Genomic DNA, 19,325 nt, shown 5'->3' on the forward strand with positions numbered 1-19,325 from the left:
ATTTAAGCAAGTTCTTTAATAAACAGTGATCAACAGAAGAGCTGTGATAGAAATGACATGGTTATTACTTAAATAACTTACCCAGTAAATGCCTTATGTAGCTGATGCTAATTGATAAAGCTATATTTAACCTGTTCAGACAGAAGATAAAAAATAGGCAAAAGACATTTTGGTAGACATATTTGAAATGACACAAAATACTATCGTGCATTTTTAATGTAAATTGGGAATATTTTAAACAACAATTCATGTGAATAACACACAAAATAAAATGCTAATGTAAGGCTAATTGCTAGGTTAGGTTTGATGTTGTGATATCGTGCATTTACGAAGGATATGGGATAGTTTTAGCATACATTTGCATAATCTTTGGGCAGTTTTGTTACTACTTGGGTTACAATGTTGATTTTTTTTATTTTTTTTTACATTGCTTATTGCAGTCTCAGACGTTAAGTTATGTGGGAAGGACATGATCACGTGATTTCGCACTGCAACAAGCAGATATCACAGTGAGACCTTCATGGCAGCAGGGTGTGTGTAGTGATTGTAACCTTGTGAATATTTTCTGTGAAAAGCATTGGGTGTGTCTGGTGGTTTTCTTGTGCTGTCAAAACTACAATGGCTAATACTGCACACCAAACAGTGCAGGGTGTAAGGCATGCATAGTTTCCTATATTTACGAATGTAGCCTACTTCATTAGACAGGTACACTGATATAGTAGTAGATGTTATGTGTTTTTGAGAGTTGGTATTCTTTCTAGTTTTGATTTCTGTGTTTGTTTTGTTGATATAAATCTTTGCATTTGTGATACTTCCTCTCCCAAAGTTCCTCCTCCTAAGGCACCTGATCACTTAACTTCCCTATTTGATTTCATCGTAGATAATGGCGTCTGCTGGCAGCATGTTACCAGAAAAGCAGTTCCAGTGCGCCATCTGTCAGCAGGTGTTTACCGACCCGGTCACCACTCCCTGCGGACACAACTTCTGCCAAACCTGCATCCAGGGTGCGTGGGACAGCAGCGATGTCTGCCAGTGTCCCACCTGTAACAAGTCGTTCGCTCCCCGGCCTGAAATAAGCATCAACACGGCCTTCAAAGAGCTGGCGGACACGTTCAGGAAGATGGTAGTCTGTTCATCTGCCTTGCCGCTGTCCGCAGCCCAACCGGGCGAGGTGGTGTGTGACGTCTGTGCCACTACATCGATGCAGGTGAACGGGGCCGTTGCTAGGAATTCTGGGCCCCCTTAAAGGGATAGTTCACCCTAGAATGATATTTCGCTCATTATCTACTCACCCTCATGTTGACTAAGGGCTGGAAGAATTATCAGAGTCCACCGTCCCTTCTCTGAGTTACAGGGGGTCTCGGCGTAGCAGTGAATTTCAATGCAACGGTTGCAAAGGGACACCGGAGCTCTTCGTAAAAAAACACACACAAAAAAACATCCAAATACCTCCATGATGCTCGTATGTAATGTCCGTCTTGTGCTGAAGCCCCAAATTGCGTAATTGTCCCGAAAAAAATTAAATAAGTCTATATTTTAAGCTTGTTTGTAGCGGAAGCTTCTCGTCTTCTTCTTCTTCTCCTCTTCCTGGTCCGTCCAAATATCGCGTGATTTGCGCCGGCGTCATTGCGGTTACTGCGAATCACGCGATATTTGGACGGACCAGGAAGAGGAGAAGAAGAAGAAGAAGACGAGAAGCTTCCGCTACAAACAAGCTTAAAATATAGACTTATTTAATTTTTTTCGGGACAATTACGCAATTTGGGGCTGCAGCACAAGACGGACATTACATACGAGCATCATGGAGGTATTTGGATGTTTTTTTGTGTGTGTTTTTTTACGAAGAGCTCCGGTGTCCCTTTGCAACCGTTGCATTGAAATTCACTGCTACGCCGAGACCCCCTGTAACTCAGAGAAGGGACGGTGGACTCTGATAATTCTTCCAGCCCTTAGTCAACATGAGGGTGAGTAGATAATGAGCGAAATATCATTCTAGGGTGAACTATCCCTTTAAAGAATACTAAAGAGGGCCCCTAACTTTTCCTTTTTTTTTCTTAGACTACGTATGTATTATCGTTTTTTATTTAGCCTTCTTTGTTGCATTACACTGCAAAAACTCAAGTATCTTAGCAAGAATATTTGTCTTATTTCTAGTCAAAACAAATCTCACTCTACTTAAAATAAGACACATCATATTAAAAGTAGCTTGTTTTTAGACACTTTTTACTTCTTTCAAGCAGATTTTCACTTGAAATAAGTAGAAAAAATCTGATAGTGGAGCAAGTTTTTCTACCTTATTACAAGCACAAAAAACTTACTTTCACTGGCAGATTTTTCTATTTATTGTGAATTTAAGTGAAAATTGTCTAAAAACAAGTTAATTTTTAGGTGACAAGTCTTATTTTAAGTGGAAAGAGATTAGTTTTGACTAGAAATGAGACATTTGGACAAGAAATAAGACAAATATTCTTGGAAAGATGTTGAGTTTTTACAGTGTACTATGAGTATTAGTCAGGGTCTTACGCAGAATAAATCAGTCATACAAAGATTAGACTACTGGGGTTTTTTATGGGCCCCACTGGGCGCTGGGCCCCTAGAGTTATCATCACCTTTCTCCCCTATACAACGGCCCTGCAGGTGAAGGCCCTGAAGTCCTGTCTGGTGTGTCTGACGTCCTACTGCGGCGCTCACCTGGAGCCGCACCAGAACGTCTCCACCTTGAAGCTGCACAAGCTGATCGAGCCGGTGAAGAACCTGCAGGACAGGATGTGCAAGAAGCACGAGAGGCTGCTGGAGATGTTCTGCAGGGACGAACAGAAGTGCGTGTGCCGGTTCTGCACCGAGACCGAGCACAAAGACCACCGGGCTGTTACGATAGAGGACGAGAGTCGGGAGAGGAAGGTACATAAGATAGTATAGGCTAGTCTATTACCAGGGTTCAAGGTGCAAGGTGGTTTATTGACCTTGGATGAAAAAAATACATTACGGAAATTTCTAGTGAACATTACTGGTCTGGTTTATAATTAGGCTGCATACTGTAGAGTGTGAAAGTGAAAGTTCAACAGACACGAGATCAAAGGATTAGGATCTCTTTCTGGCTACAGGCCATCCATACAGTATGTGTGTAATAGTGAGGAACTGAGGCCTATTGTGGATTTGATTACATTCAAAACACTCAAAATACCTTCTTTTTTGAAACGTGTAGTTCATTTGTATGTCTAATATGACACTTTCCCTGTTTATGTCTTTTTGTCTCCCTTTCTGTCTGTTTAGGTCCAAATGGAGAAGACTGAGGCAGGTTTTCAGCAGATGATCCAGGAGCGACTGAAGAAAGTAGAGGAGGTCAAAAACTGCCTGAAGCTCAGCACGGTGAGTTCACACATCTGCCTCAGGTTGGACATTTAATTGATCCGGTATAGAGATCACATCATGGCCAGATATTTCTTATCCAACTCCAATAATAAAAAGAGCACCACTCTTTACTGAAGCTTAATAATTGTAACACATGGCCCGGTTTGTGCGAGAGGTTTCATCTCCGTCCTTTTTGGCTTTACATATTCACATCTTTGTTTCTTCACGCAGGCGAGTGCAGAGAGGGAGATGAAGGAGAGCGACCGTCTCTTCATGTCTCTGACTCGCGCCATGGAGGATCGACGAGTCGAAGTCAACAATGAGATCAAGGAGAAGCAGAAAGCGTCAGAGAGGAGGGCAGAGGAGCTGATCGACGAGCTGCAGCAGGAAGTCACAGAGCTGCAGAGGAGGAACACGGAGCTGGAGGAGCTGAGGAGCTCTGAGGACCATCTGCACATCTTACAGGTTAAAGATCAGCTTCAAACTGTGGTGACGAACAGTAGAAAGTCAGTCCCTGTATCGCTGATTTTGTCTTTTTCACAGAGGTTGCCTTCTCTTACATCACCCCCACCCACCAGAGAGTGGGCAGAAATCGGTGTCCACCCTGAACTCTGCGTGGGGGCCGTGAGGAGAGCGCTGTCCAAAGTGGACGACACCCTGAAGAAGGAGCTGAACAGCCTGAAGAAAGAAGGTAAAGAGAACTGGATTATTAATGTAGGAGTTATTGACAAATTCATTCACAAGAGTTTTGATTCATCTTAAAACTAATCATCTTTTATTCTCTTCTGACAGAGATGAAGAGGATGCAGAAATATGCAGGTACCGTCTCCCAGGCTTGCCACAGGACATGGATCAAATATGATTCAACACTATTTTGTCGCCCTCTTGTGGTTGTCTGACTGAAGGACACTTTTGAAAGACAGCAGCTTGTGTGATGACTATTAACCTGACCTGTGGACAGTGATGTCAATGAGCTGCATGCAACACAATGTGTAGCAGGAGTGTCAAATTTTTCTGCAGACAAAATCTGTGTTGCCAAAATTATTTGATTGACTAAAAGGCAAGAACATGTGCAAGAATGAGTAAAAGACATCTCAGTAGTAGGAAATATTCCACATCTTCTCTCCATATAGTTGACGTGGTGTTAGACCCGCACACAGCCCATCCGAACATCGTCCTATCAGCCGACGGAAAGCAGGCGGGCCGTGGCGAGCTGCTGCATCTCGTTCCAGATAACCCCCAACGCTTCGACCCCGTCATCTGCGTGCTCGGCAAGAGAGGTTTCCTGTCCGGGAGGTTCTACTTCCAGGTCTGTTTCTTTGCTGATGACGGAAGACTTTATCACAGCGACCATGAGTTAAAAGATGCAACAGATTAGTTCTGGTCCAAAGTGAGAAAACAAATACTTTCTGCTGGTATTTTTTTCCCCACAAATTAGGGATAAATCAGGACAAAAGCTTTTAACTTCAGCTGCTGAGACGGTTAAGTCCAACAAACCTGCAAAAATGTCTCCACTTTGACCACTCAGGAGTTTCTGTGCTCTCCAGATCCAGTCGTGTGCCAAAAATGAGATAAACATAAACAGATTTTACTCCCTGGTCCTGCTGCCCTTATAGTGCCTTTGCACTTTGATTTAAATACTCAGATTGGCTGTTTTTATTTCATTTGTGTTTCTGTCACGACTTTGGAGAGGTTCATCAGCCTTATGTGACCGACAAATTCTTTTTTGGATGGATAAAAAGCCAAATTTCCATTTGATGCTGACATGATTATGTACTGCCCTCTTGTGGCCAGAAAGATGTCCAACACCCGATGGACAATAAACACTCAAACATCCTCCTTTAAAGTGTTCTTGATTTTAACCCTTCATATGTTTCGTCTCTCAGGTTGCCGTAGGGACAAAGACCTACTGGGACATGGGCGTGGTCAAAGAGTCCGTCAACAGGAAGGGGATGATCACCTCCAAGCCGGAGAACGGCTACTGGACGGTGCGGCTGAGGAACGGGGACGAGTACCGAGCTCTGGACTCGCCCTCGGTCCGTCTCTCTCTGACGGAGAAGCCGCAGACCGTCGGGGTGTTTGTGGATTACGAGGCGGGGACGGTGTCGTTCTTCAATGTGGACAGCAGGTCTCACATGTACACCTTCACTGGGTGTTTGTTCTCTGAGAGGATCTTCCCCTTCTTCAGCCCAGGCGTTTGTGACGAAGGGAAGAACACGGCGCCGTTGGTCATCAGAGCTGTCAATCACGAGACTTAGACGTAAAGAGTCTAAGTCATAAAAGAGGGGATATTTTCACTAACAGAACTGATTTTGACGTGAAGTCCTCTTTACTTGGGTTTCTACTGTATCGTCATCAACACCTCCCAAAGATCTCAATAAGACAATACACCGATAACCTTTAACTTTAACTTTTTATTATTTAATCCTCTGCCTTAAGTATTTTACTGTAGAAGTACGATCTGTAACACAACTGTGACCAGTGGCTGTTTATGAGTGGGGGGGATGGGTGCTGTAGACAGACAGACAGAGTAAAATATGAATTCATAAAGGTTTTAATTTATTTTTTACTTACTTTTCAACCAATGTTGCCTTTTAAAAAATCATTTAAAATATCATTATGTGCAAAAGCTTTAATCTTAATAGAAGATATTAAGTATTTGCTGCTTTATTATGTATTTTTTTCTGCAGGAGCATAAAAAAGAAGTATAAATTCCCAGTGGCAGCTGAATATAGTACGATATATTTGCAATACACACTTGTATCTGAGTTTAAACATTATGCAACCAGGGGGTGCTGATTTACTTTAAACCCAGCTGATTACACCTTTAACCCTTGGTACCACATAAAATAACAATATTAAAATTAAAGCCGCAAGCGGCGATGGCGGCCCTCGCTGCCCATGCCACCGCGGGGCCTGAGGCACGCCGGGGCTGTGGCGCGGAGCAGAAATGGAGAAAAAACCTGGAAGGAGGCCAAAAATGCAATGTTTCGTTCATCCACCAGGGGGCAGTCACCGCATGTGGTCTGGTGCGTTCAGGGGCCGCCCCTCATCACTCGTGTGAAGTTTGGAGTGAATCGGACAAAGCATGAGGGAGTTATGAGCTGTTAAAGGTTCGTCCACTAGGGGGCAGTAATGGGATGCGTGCAGGTGTGTTCAGGGTCAGCCCCTCATCACACATGTGAAGTTTGGAGTGAATCGGACAAAGCATGAGGGAGTTATGAGCAGTTAAAGGTTCGTCCACTAGGGGGCAGTAATGGGATGCATGCAGGTGTGTTCAGGGTCAGCCCCTCATGACACATGTGAAGTTTCGTGGAAATCGGACAAAGCATGAGGGAGTTATGAGCAGTTAAAGGTTCGTCCACTAGGGGGCAGTAATGAGATGCGTGCAGGTGTGTTCAGGGTCAGCCCCTCATCACACATGTGAAGTTTCGTGGAAATCGGACAATGTTGATGCAAAAAATGGCACTTCCGGTTTCCACTAGGGGGCCACATGAGCGACACCCCTATCAGATGGAAGAGGTCTCCATCCTGGACCTGTGTATCAAATTTCATGATGATACGAGTTCATTAAAGCCATCAAAAAGCCAAACGTATTTTCATGGCGAGGAATTGATGGTAGCCACGCCCCCACAGGGACGCCATTACTCGTAGCTTCACAGTCTTCATAATGTAGCTTCACCAACTGGTTCTGCATGTTTTAGAAGTGGAATGAAGTTGATGGGGTCAACTATGTATTTTTAATGAATTTTAGTTCACTTCCTGTTACCACCGGGGGGCGCTATGAGTTACGTGGGAAGTTAATATATCGGGACGTTCAGGGCGAAGCCATCATCATGTCCAGCAAGTTTGAAGTTGATTGGATGAAGTATGTGGGCGTGAGAGCCAATCGTATTACATGGCGAGCACGCCAAAGTTAATTGAGCGCTGGAAGCCACGCCCTTTGACCTACGGACTCACGGAGCACAAGATAAGCTCAGCTAGGTCTGACGATGTTGTGTACCTAATTTCAACTTGATCGGGCGAACGCTGTGGGAGGAATTAGTTTTAGGCGGGAAAAATCAAAACCAAAATGGCCGACTTCCTGTTGACATTTCACCATGACATTAAGAGGCTTTTTTGTATATCTGGGTATGGTACATATGTGTACCGAATTTTGTTGGTCTACGCCAAAGTAAGCAAAATTGTCTATGGGACTTTTTAAAATTTGTAGGGGGCGCTATTTCGCCATGTCGCGTCGGACATGTGCGACCGCCACATATATCGAATTTCGGATCAGGCCGGACGTCCGGGCAAAAGTTCACGCATTTTCGAAGTCGGGAAAGGGGCCAAATTGGGGCATTTAGGTGACGGAATAATAAGAATAATAATAATAATAAAAAACAACGCGATTTCAATAGTCCCTCCGGCGAGTGCTACTCGCCGCTCGGGCCTAATAATGCCTTGTTTCAATTGGTGTTTCTTTGGGGATAAGGTTTAGTATTAATGAAGTGGATTAGTTGTTGTGCTTTTGACCCAGAACCCTTTGGTTTTGCAAAACCTTTTGCATCAGCCGTGACAGGCCGTCCATGTTTCCATGTGCTTTGCATTGGCGTTTGAAGAGGACACTTTTTTCCACACCAACCATGTGACGCCAGGAATGAAAACTGCAGAATAAAACTTTAATGAACAGTGTACAGTAAACTGCTGCATCAGATCATCACATGTGGAAAATATATTTATTTATGGACTACTTAAAGTCACCAAATGTCAAGGAGGTAACTTTGTGCATAAATATCTCTAATGATTTCAATTATTTAAAACCTATGACACTTATGTGTTTGTGTAAAACAAAGCAGAGATCAAATGTATTTCCACCAGCATACTTTAAAAACTTTAATTGGTTCACTAACTGTTTGTGTCCATGACAGATGGGTTTTCTTTGTCCCAACAGTGACAGGAATTGAAAGCAAACTTGAGATTAACATCTACTTTGCATTAAGATCAAGGGTGACTAATTTCCATGTGGTTTGCATCCTGAGATGCAGACCTTAGAGGATTTTTTTTCTAAATTGACCATGATGGCAGCAAAATAATTTAAACTAGAAAATGTTTTGGCCCAAAATTCATAGTACCATAGTTGTGTTAGGGTTGGGCCGGAGTGTGGTCTCTGTCAACATGGGAATCAAACCCACAACCTTAACATTAGGAAAAGAAGAAAGTGAAAAACACCAACAAACATCCGAGAGGTTCCTAATAATGACTACACTGATCATTTATCTGCTGTGCCAACAATTCTGAATCCATGGTTAGATTCAATGGTATGATATTCCTTAATTTTGACTCATAATCATCTCTAGTTTTTCAGGACTGAGTTATTGATGATTAATAAGAAACGTATCAGTTCTCAGACATGAAACAGTAATATAACCAGTCAAGACTCATTTGATTTGCATTATGGTGATTTATTTTGATCAGACATGACACCTGTTTCATTTAGAAATTTCATTGTAAGACAGATGCATCATTTATTTCATGTTTTTTTACTGGAGACATCGATTCTAACACGGGTTGACCAGAAACCCACTGAAGGTGGTGTGGCCACCAGCTGCCCAAACATGAGCACCTGCAGGCATGCGCACACACACCCCGTCCCCTTTCTGCAGCTCCAAGTACACTGCATTTCCTCCATTATCAGCAGAGTCACCACTTGATGCATGATCAGATGTTTCGACAATCACCTCGTTGTTCTTGGTCAGCCGCAGCTTGCCTATATGTTGTCCTCCAGCATGGTAGAAGAAGGTGAAATAATAAGCACCTGCAATAGGTGCAGTGAACACACCTGTGGAAACAAGACATTGTCACATGTATTAATTGTGTCACACAAATCAATCAACATGAGTGATTATGAGTGTGGCTGCATGATGGACTTACCTGTAGATGGACAGTAGGCATCACCGATGTTTGTAACCACAGTGTTGTACTTCAGGGTTACGTCACTGTTGAAGGGTCCATAGGCTCCACCCTGTTCTATCTTAGCAAAGAACCCAACCATGGTTTTCTCTACAGAAAACAAAACATGTCAAATATTTATGAGTTTGTATAAGTACCTCCCAAATAACCCAACCTCAGCCTAGACCCAACCACAGATGTTTCTTTCTAGTTTCTGTGAGACAGTTAACACAGATTTGGATCTTAGCCGATTCTGTTCACTCATCAAGGACCCACTAATAAGTTATTATCTACACCTGCTCTCAACACACTACAGCTGGGGCCTCACTCCTGTTTATTAGGCTGCTGGTCCCTTGGATGACTAATGGGCTCAATATCAGAAGATTTAAGTCTGTCATAAGCACAAGTATGTACGCAACAGTTGTCACATGGCATCCTCACATATAACAAACCTTAAAATTGTTCTTCAGTAGGCTACATCCTTAAAAGTCTTTACTTTCAAAAAAAATGTCACTCTACCTTTGAGAAGTTTTTTGTCGTCTCTGTAGGTTGGTCACGTGTAGTAGGATGCTATAGGCAAACTTCTGGTCGTCTCCGCTCCGTCCTGAGCTGCAGCTGCTTTTATATTGTCAGATTTGGAGGCAGGTCAAATGGCAATTATTCAAAGTTTACAGTTTGTCTTACTTAAGGATCAATCATTTGCATTTCTTTGGAATGAATCTTGGGTCCTTATATGGCATGATCAACATGCCCATTCAGATCTTCTGGGTGTGATACCTTACATGGTAGCCTACATGGAGTCCAAACTTTGCCATCACCATTAATTCATTTAAACTGTGTTTTTTTCTCTTCAACTTGCAAAGAGGATGATGACAGACCTGCAGCTGCTTTTAGCTATATTGTTTAATAGCGGGGGCCAGATTGATTTTAAAAAGATTCACACTTTCTGGAGCTGTTTAGTTCAGTGGGGTAGAGCAGGTTCCCCATGTGTTGAGGCTACTCTGCAGCTGGCTCTGGTTTAAATCCCACATCGGTCGGGCCTTTGCTGCATGTCATTCCCCCTCCCTCTGCCTCCCCAAAAATATACTTCAACAAAAAAGTTTTCACACTTTCCATACAATGTCCCTTGATTTTCATGTTGAGGATCAGGGCCAGATTCAGTCTCCATGTTTGACCCTTTGTATGGATGAACTGGAGCGTCAAACAAAACTGAATGAATCTCTGATGAGAAAAATCTGAAATAAACGTAGTAAATTAAAAATGTGGCACATTGATGACACCCAACGACTATACAAAAGTAACAAGGTTAAAGCAACGGCAATTTGCTTTTCTCTAGTCATTGATTAACCCTATCACATTTCTTTGTAACTATGGTATTCAGATGTATGTTTTATGATCACCCATCTTGAACAAAATCCAAATTTTATGCAAATCATTTACAGTTTTGTTGAAGGTTCACTAAAGTACTTTTGTCTTCAGACTATGACAGGGATATATTTCAAAGTTGTTTAAATTGGCTCCGTAGACTTCGGTTCACTGTCAATTCTAACAGATTTTTACCTGTTTCAGTATCAGTAGATCATAATTCGGTGCTTTTTCTGTGATAAGTTCGGTTTTGCTTTAGAGTCTTTTAGCTCCCGAGAACCAAATTTCTCTCTTATCTCTCATCTTTTTGTTCATTTTCAATAAATAGAACAAATGTGATGGTTAGGGTTAGGTGGGTTGCCGAAAGTGGGTGTATAAGCAACAGCTCCCTCCTGTGGTCAAGTGGTACAGGTGCATTCTTGTTTAGATACATTTACATCTATTGTTCAATGAGAACTTCCTTACATTAAATACAATAAACAAAAACTTAAAACACCACAGACCGACTGCCTAATTCTGAAGCAAACAGTCTTGGCCGAAGAAAATCATCATTATGATAAGGTACACTGCATGTAAAATAAAGTTAGTGGGTGAAGTAGGTCCAGAGCCTATGGCATTCATTATAACCTACACACATTGAGAAGAAATGTGTTCATTTCTTTAATTGTGTAAGTGTACTTACTCAGCTTACTATCCCCTGTATGACTTTAGAATAATGCAGAAGTGTACTTTGTAAATACTCAATTGTAACACAACATTTGGAAGAGATAACGGAGTGAAAGTTATTCAAATGGTCTGACTGATGCAGTCTACCGTCTCTGTCCAGTTACAAATAATAAAGATGGAAACATCACCAGGTGTGTTGAGGATTAGGACCAGTGACGGACTGGCCATAGGGCAATATGGGCAAATGCCACAACGGCCGCGTAATGATGCGGGTGTGTGAAGACACGACCGAGATGGCTGCCGTGCTGCCGTGCTAATGTGGCCGCTGTTGGAGAGTGGGCGTGTCTTAACTGCTCCTGGAGCCCCGCCCATAATCGAGGCATTTTTAAAATTTCCAGTTTAGACGCACGTCAGCCAAAACTGAGGGGTTTAGTTACTCTTTAATTCTCCTTGAGGCACATTTGTGGCTCTGCAGACTTTGTTTGACTTACTGTGTCAATTTTAACAGATTAGATTAGATTACAGAATTTACCTGTTTCAACATCAGTATCATAATTCACTGCTTTTTTCTGGGCTAGGTTTGGTTTCGCTTTAGAGGCTTTTAGCTACCGAGAACCAGATTTTAACTCTTGACATTATTAGATGTCTTTTCTTTTCTTGCTTTGCATCTTTTTGCCGATTTTGAATAAACAGAACAAATGGGAGAGTTAAGGTTAGGTGGGCTGCCGAAAGTGAGTGTAAGCAACAGCTTCCTCTTGTGGTCAAGTGACACAGCTGCATTCTTGTCCAGATATTACATTTACAGTAACTCACTTCATATATTCTGCCTTTATGTGTGTCATAGTGCTTTCTGACGGGACAAATTAAGGATTATCTTCTCTCTTATTAGGGGCCAAGAAGCCTTAACTGTTGGGAACCTATTGTTTTTGCCAGTGTTTTTCTTCTTCTTTTTCCGAGGAAATCCTACTTCCCATGCATGAAAAATCATTTTTGCACAAAGGTCTCCAAGCTTGGTACTCCAAGCACATGTCAATGATCCTCATGGGTGGGTGTGTGTGTGTGTTGAAAATTCCTGACACATCAACTGTATGTGCTACAGTTGTGCAACTTTCACAAAAATGTAGCCACAATACTTTAGGAACTTTTGTACATTTAATATATAAAATGAAGACCTAGCCCGAACAAACCAAAACACTGTGATCTCAGTTTTTCTCGATGTTGTTCCCAGTATGATCATTTTTTCAAAGAATTATTCATCAATCAATCTTGGAAAAAATTATAGTTTGTTGACTTGATGGTGTTCAAAGATGAAAATATGATTTTTTTTGTACTTTAAAATTAGATTTCACCCTCTGGAAACTTCATTTGGAGAATTGAAGAAATGTTGTGATTTTTCAGTCTTCACTAAAGTTGTCAACAGGCCGACGTAGCAACTGCCTTACACCATGTTGTATAATGGAGACATATTCGTGCTGAACTGTCCTTTACTTTAGCTACTACCAGCCCGAACTCTGCTCCTGCTCCTGTTTCAAAGACTCCTCTAAATGTCCCACTCTTCACTGAATCAACAGAAACCACTAAACATGATTTTTTTTTAAATTTTCTTTTTTTCTTGATTCCTGAGGATTGTGAAATGAGACACAACATGTCATGAAAAGTTACAAAGCACCACTGGGATGATGGTTTATCAAAGTGTGTTGTACTGTACATGTCGTAAAGCACTGACAGAGTGATATTACTTGCCTCTGACTCAACCACCAACGCACCAACTCACACACACAGTGGACTCTGTATCTGACACTTGCACCGGCAATGATGAGCACAGCAGGTGTAACTAGTACTAACGCCTTGATGTTGTATAAAAGCTCCTTAGTTTTATTTATTTTTTATTACAAATGAAGTGATGAAGGGAATGTAGAAAACACAAACAGCAACAACAAGATGGAAATTAAACAGTAGGGGGCGCTACAACACCTTCAAACACATTGTACACATGCAGAACTCTGGATCGACTGTGTTTGAAAATGTTGAACCAACTTCCCCTGGAAACTTTGCGTTTACAGTATATCTACATTTATCTAATCAATATTCACCTATGTTTCCTTGTTTTTCTTGTTTCCATATGAAGCTAATCGATTTGTATGGGTTACAGTTAGGGTATAGGTTGTAGGTGGCAGAGTATGTTTTTAAGAGTTGTGGTTTGGGTTAAAGGCTTAGAGTTAGGTTTAACCTTACAGTCAAGACTTAGGGTTGGACACTTCGGGTTAGGTTTAATCTTGGGGTTACAGTAAGAGTAAGGTGCGAGGTTTAGGGTTAGGGTTAACTTCAACCAGTTTACCACTGGCCTGCAGTTTTCTGGTCATCCACCACTTGTAGCTCTCTGGGCTTTATTCAATCAGCAGAAAACTATTTATCATCGTACTTTGGAGTGCTTGTTAACTCAATAGGCAATTTCGGTGTAAGTAATGTGTTAATGTGTCTGTGTAATAACAAACCCGAGTAGCCATAAGGCCACACTGTCTCTGTCTCTGGCTGTTTTTTTTATTTATTTATTTATTTTTACCTCCTCTCAATAAATGATTGTGACAATGTGATTTATTCTTGACAAGTGAAGTGTATATCTTCTCAAAACTTTATTGACAATCCCTTTCAAACATACTGTGAAAATTAAACCACTATTAATGGAGCTAATCTGATACTTTGAGCTCCTGAGGTATTTGACACAGGAATAACCTGGTTGACATGCTACGCTTCGTTCAATGCTGTTGTGTTTAGTGAAAGTCCAGGCTGTTCTCCAGATGCAACAGTGATTGGTTTCTGTGAAAATTTACACTTTGTAATGTAATCCTGCATTTGGAAGATGAAAGCACCAGTAGTAGAAATTAAACTTGCAGTTTTTGTGTTTATTTTTTAGAAATTCGAATCTATCAGCTTTTTTGACGACTACTCATTGGTAATGGACCTTCACCTCCAATTGCTCAGTTTAAGTCAATCTGCTGGAAAATCCAGCTAGAACCAGTTCCAAACCTATATAGGCCAGTTTGACAAGATCTGCAGAAGAATAACTTTGAATTTGTTATGATGAATAGATGTGAAAAGTATTTGCTGTAATCCAGTGGCGGCTGGTGACTGAAAAAATTAGGGAGGACAGGAGGAACACCAGTCCACGGCCTCATTTTATTTTATAGCACTACTTCTCCCTACTTTATTATATTCAATGAAAATTAAACAGTAAAACAATGTCTTACAAGATTTCTTAAAAACAACATAATTTTATTAAATCTTACTGTTTTCAGATTAACACAGGCCTAATGAAAAAGACAGAGCCATGATCTTGGATGTGGGATGTAAAAAAAAAAAAAAGCAGGCCAGTGTTCAACACCTGTAAATGCCACAGTGGGGATTTACACCCTCTGATTTAAAAAGGAAAAACAAAAACCATGAAAATCTGTAATTATTAATAACAAAACAAAGTGTTCCACTCAAATTACATCCATATTTGGCTTTTACCTCTTAGATATAGCTATGCTTTTACCTGAGCTGATGGCGGAGAAAAAAAAAAAAAGTCCGGTCGTGTCTTTGTTTACCCTCCAGCTGCCCAGGTCACGTAACTGAAAACTATTAACAATCTCTCTGACTGCTTCTCTCTGATATCTCCTAACAGTTTATCCAGAAATCTGCTGATATTTCCTTTCAAATCGATGTCAATATCTCTGAAAACTCCGTATTTCTTGTGCTAGGAGCAACATAAGCAGCACGGCTGGGAGTGAAAGTTTGGCGCACATAGCAACAGTAACCAAGGGGGGTTGGAGAACTGTCATTGGACCAACCTGCTGTCAATCTTGTGTTCTGATTGCTGATTGGTACAGAAGAGCCTCCTCCGTCATGACGTCATTTTACGTGTCTTAGCCAATCACAGGTCAGGATGAAGACATCCTAAATGCATTGAGTCAATGGAAGAAGATCCCGCCCCGAGGCCAGTTAGGGAGGTAAAAATCTTGCCACCTCCGTAGAGCCCCCACCTTCCTGCTCCCTGCTCCTCACACAGCCTGCTCTGTCTCCTGAGCCTGCTGGCGGCGCAGTTGAGCCGTTTTAAGTGGATTTTCTTCCAAAAAACAAACTTTTTTTATGATAAAATACATATATAATATTTTATAAATTATACTGTGATTTGGTAATGATTTATTTCAACCAGTTACTCTTTCTTAAATAAAAAATAAATTTTCCTTTTGCCTCTCAAAAATAGAGGAGGACCAACCTCCTCTGCCTCAATGGACCAGCCTCCTCTGCTGTAATCAATAGCAACAATAAGCCTGTGAATATTCTCATTTGTCTTGGGTCATAGTTATCTCAAGGAAATTTAAATCGAATGCAACTGGACTTCTAGCCTGGAAACTATCATATCTGCCAAATTCATGTAGTTTAACATTATTAATTTATCTAGGAATAATTGAAAAGAGATCAAATGTATTTCCACCAGCATATTTTAAAAACTTGAATTGGTCCACTAACTGTTTGTCCTGACAGTGACAGGAATTGAAAGCAAACTTGAGATTAAGGATCTACTTTGCATCAAGATCAAGGGTAACTGATTTCCCTGTGGTTTGCCTCCTGAGACGCAGACCTTAAGGTTTTTTTTTTCTAAATTGACCACAGCAGCAAAAGAACATTTTTTCGCAGAAATTTTATCATGCCACAGGCTTGTTCGGGTTCAGCCGGGGTGTGAGCTTCGTAAACATTGGAATCAAGAAGAATAAAGTGATAAACACCACCAACATCCGTGAGGTTCCTAATAATAACTACACTGATCATTTCTCTGCTCCACAACAATTATGAATCAATGGTTAGATTCATCGGTATGGTATTCCTTAATTATTTCCTTGTGACTCATAATCATCTCTAGTTTTTCAGGACTGAGTTATTGATATATAAGAAACGTATCAGTTCCCAGACATGAAACAGTAACAGAACCAGTCAAGACTCATTTGATTTGCATTATGGTGATTTATTTTGATCAGACATGACACCTGTTCCAATTAAAATTCATTGTAAGACACACTCATCATTTATTTCAGGTTTTTGCCTTTTTTTCTCCCTGGAGACATTGACTCTAAGACGGGTGGACCAGAAACCCACTGAAGGTGGTGTGGCCGCCAGCTGCCCAAACATGAGCACCTGCAGGCATGCGCACATACACCTCGTCCCCTTTCTGCAGCTGCAAGTACACTGCATTTCCTCCATTATCAGCAGTGTCACCACCTGATGCATGATCAGATGTCATGACAACCGGCTCTTCGTTCTTGGTCAGCAGCAGCCTGGAAAAATGTTCTCCTCCAGCATGGTAGAAGAAGGAGAAATAATAAGCACCTGCAATAGGTGCAGTGAACACACCTGTGGAAGCAAGACATTGTCACATGTATTAATTGTGTCACACAAATCAATCAACATGAGTGATTATGAGTGTGGCTGCATCTGATGGACTTACCTGTACATGGACAGTAGGCATCACCGATGTTTGTAATCACAGTGTTGTACTTCACAGTTACTTCTTCGTTGAAGGGTCCATAGGCTCCACCCTCTTCTATCTTAGCGCTGAACCCAACCATGGTTTTCTCTACAGAAAACAAAACATGTCAAGTATTTATGAGATTGTATAAGTATCCCCCAAATAACCCAACCTCAGCCTAAACCCAACCACAGATGTTTCCTTATATGTGCACAGATCCACTACTTCCTGAAATAAGCCAGCTCCTTTATTACCTGTCTTACATTATTGGACCAACTGATTAATCCAGGTGTGTCTGACCTCACAACAATGGTCAGACACATCTGGATTAAAGCAGATATCAGCTTCACGGCCGTTTCGGCTAATGCTGCGTTCAAGGCAGGCTTTTGAAACCGTAAGTTACAGCTTCAAGTCACAACTACGACTTCGTAGCGTTCCAGGTAACCCGTAGCTCGTGTTTTTACCATCCTGTTGTCTGTGAAAGTTCCCTATAACGGCCACTCGTAACTTCCGACCCGTGAACTCGTACCAGATCGAACTGGTATGACTTCACAGGAAGGAAAAACACAAAGTACGAGTTTCTTTGAACGCACCATGAGTTAGCAGCCCCCGCCCTTGTCAGGCATCAATTGGTCCTCGTGCTACGTCACCACATTCACGCGCATCCCTTGGCTGCACACACAGCCCTTCATGCCGTTCTCTCTCCTCATTGGATAACACTTGTATCCCACAAGGAAAATTTTCTCCTCGGGTTACAGCAGAGCAGAGTGACGGAGAGACTCGTGTTTAGGCTGAAATACTTCATGTAAGTGATTGCTGACGGAAAATAGGACTATTTAGGACTTATATTAACAAAAACATTCCACTGATATCTGCTTTAATCAGTTGGCTGGCTTATTTCAGGAAGGAGTGGATCTGTGCATAAAGCCTATTAGCACAGATTTGGATCTTAGCTGATTCTGTTCACTCACCAAAGAACCACTCATAAGTTTTATCTACACCTTCTCTCAACACACTACAGCTGGGGCCTCACTCCTGTTTACTAGGCTGCTGGTCCCTAATAACTAACGGGCTCAATATCAGAAGATTTAAGTCTGTCAAGCACAGAAGTATACCCAACAGTTGGAACATGGCATCCTCATATGACAAACCTGAAAAATGTTTGTCAGTACATCCTTCAAGTCTTTATTTTTTTTTTTTAAATGTCACTCTACCTTTGAGAAGTTTTTCTTTGGTCTCTGTTGGTCGATGATGTGTGGTAGGATGCCAGGCAAACTTCTGGTCGTCTTCACTCCGACCTGAGTCCTGCAGCTGTTTTTATATTGTCAGATTTGGAGGCAGGTCAAATGGCAATTATTCAAAGTTTATACAGTCTGTCTTACTTAAGGATCAATCATTTGCATTTCTTTGGAACAAATCTTGGGTCCTTAAATGGCATGATCAACATGCACATCCGGATCTTCTGGGTGTGATACCTGAACTATGACTTAAACCTCAATCTAACCTTACAGTACATGGCTTAGTAGCCTACATGGAGCCCACACTTTGCCATAACCATTAATTCATTTAAACTGTGTTTTTTTCTCTTCAACTTGCAAAGAGGATGATGACAGACCTGCAGCTGCTTTTATGCCAAATTTTGTGCAAATCATTTACAGTTTTGTTGAAGGTTCACTAGAATGATATACTCTATGTGATGATGGAGGACAAAGTACTTTTGTCTTCAGACTATGACAGGGATATATTTGTTGTTTAATTTGGCTCTGTCGACTTTGGTTGACTGTGTCAATTCTAACAGATTTTTACCTGCTTCAGTATCAGTAGATCATAATTCAGTGCTTTTTCTGAGATAAGCTCTGTTTTGCTTTAGAGGCCTTTTAGCTCCCGAGAACCAAATTTCTCTCTTATCTCTCATCTTTTTGTTCATTTTGAATAAATAGAACAAATGTGATGGTTAGGGTTAGGTGGGTTGCCGAAAGTGGGTGTATAAGCAACAGCTCCCTCCTGTGGTCAAGTGATACAGGTGCGTTCTTGTTTTTTAGATAGATTTATATCTATTGTTCAATGAGAACTTCCTCATAATAAATACAATAAACAAAAACTTAAAACACCACAGACCGACTGCCTAATTCTGAAGCTAACAGCTTCAATACAAGATGGACATTACAGACGAGCAGTATGGGGGTATTTGGATGTTTTTTGATGTGTCTTTTTGGACGAAGAAAGTTGGTATCCATTCACAACCATTATATGGACAAATACTGCTGCACGGACCCCCCCGTAACTCAGAGAAGGCACGGAGGACTTAGTTGACATGAGCGTGAGTAGATAATGAGTGAAATTTGAATTTTGGGTGAACTATCCCATTAAATGTCTTTTCTTTTTTGCATCTTTTTGCCCAACAGAACAAATGGGAGAGTTAAAGACCCCCTTTCATGAGAATCGTGTTTTCCGTGCTTTTCACATGTTCCTGTGGCATTTTCCTTGTGTTAGAGCACATATCAGC

General features: G+C 41.3%; 2 protein-coding genes across 2 annotated transcripts; one reads left to right on the forward strand and one right to left on the reverse strand.

The window, feature by feature from the left end:
* Positions 1–883: 883 nt before the first annotated feature.
* On the forward strand, positions 884–5,609 carry LOC311001889 (E3 ubiquitin-protein ligase TRIM39-like; the record flags this gene model as incomplete). Its single annotated transcript, XM_083993068.1, has 8 exons — positions 884–1,207; positions 2,638–2,901; positions 3,274–3,369; positions 3,583–3,816; positions 3,895–4,042; positions 4,144–4,170; positions 4,485–4,660; positions 5,238–5,609. The coding sequence occupies 8 exons, from the start codon at positions 884–886 to the stop codon at positions 5,607–5,609; spliced, it is 1,641 nt and encodes a 546-aa protein (XP_083849194.1).
* A 3,282-nt stretch (positions 5,610–8,891) lies between these two features.
* On the reverse strand, positions 8,892–18,046 carry LOC311001890 (complement C1q-like protein 3; the record flags this gene model as incomplete). Its single annotated transcript, XM_083993069.1, has 3 exons — positions 18,034–18,046; positions 9,265–9,393; positions 8,892–9,172 (listed from the first exon to the last, which is right to left on the reverse strand). The coding sequence occupies exons 2-3, from the start codon at positions 9,383–9,385 to the stop codon at positions 8,892–8,894; spliced, it is 402 nt and encodes a 133-aa protein (XP_083849195.1). The 5' UTR covers positions 9,386–9,393; positions 18,034–18,046.
* Positions 18,047–19,325: the final 1,279 nt, after the last annotated feature.

This window comes from Trachurus trachurus (assembly GCF_905171665.1).
Source record: "Trachurus trachurus genome assembly, chromosome: 18".
In the NCBI taxonomy this organism is placed as follows: domain Eukaryota; kingdom Metazoa; phylum Chordata; class Actinopteri; order Carangiformes; family Carangidae; genus Trachurus; species Trachurus trachurus.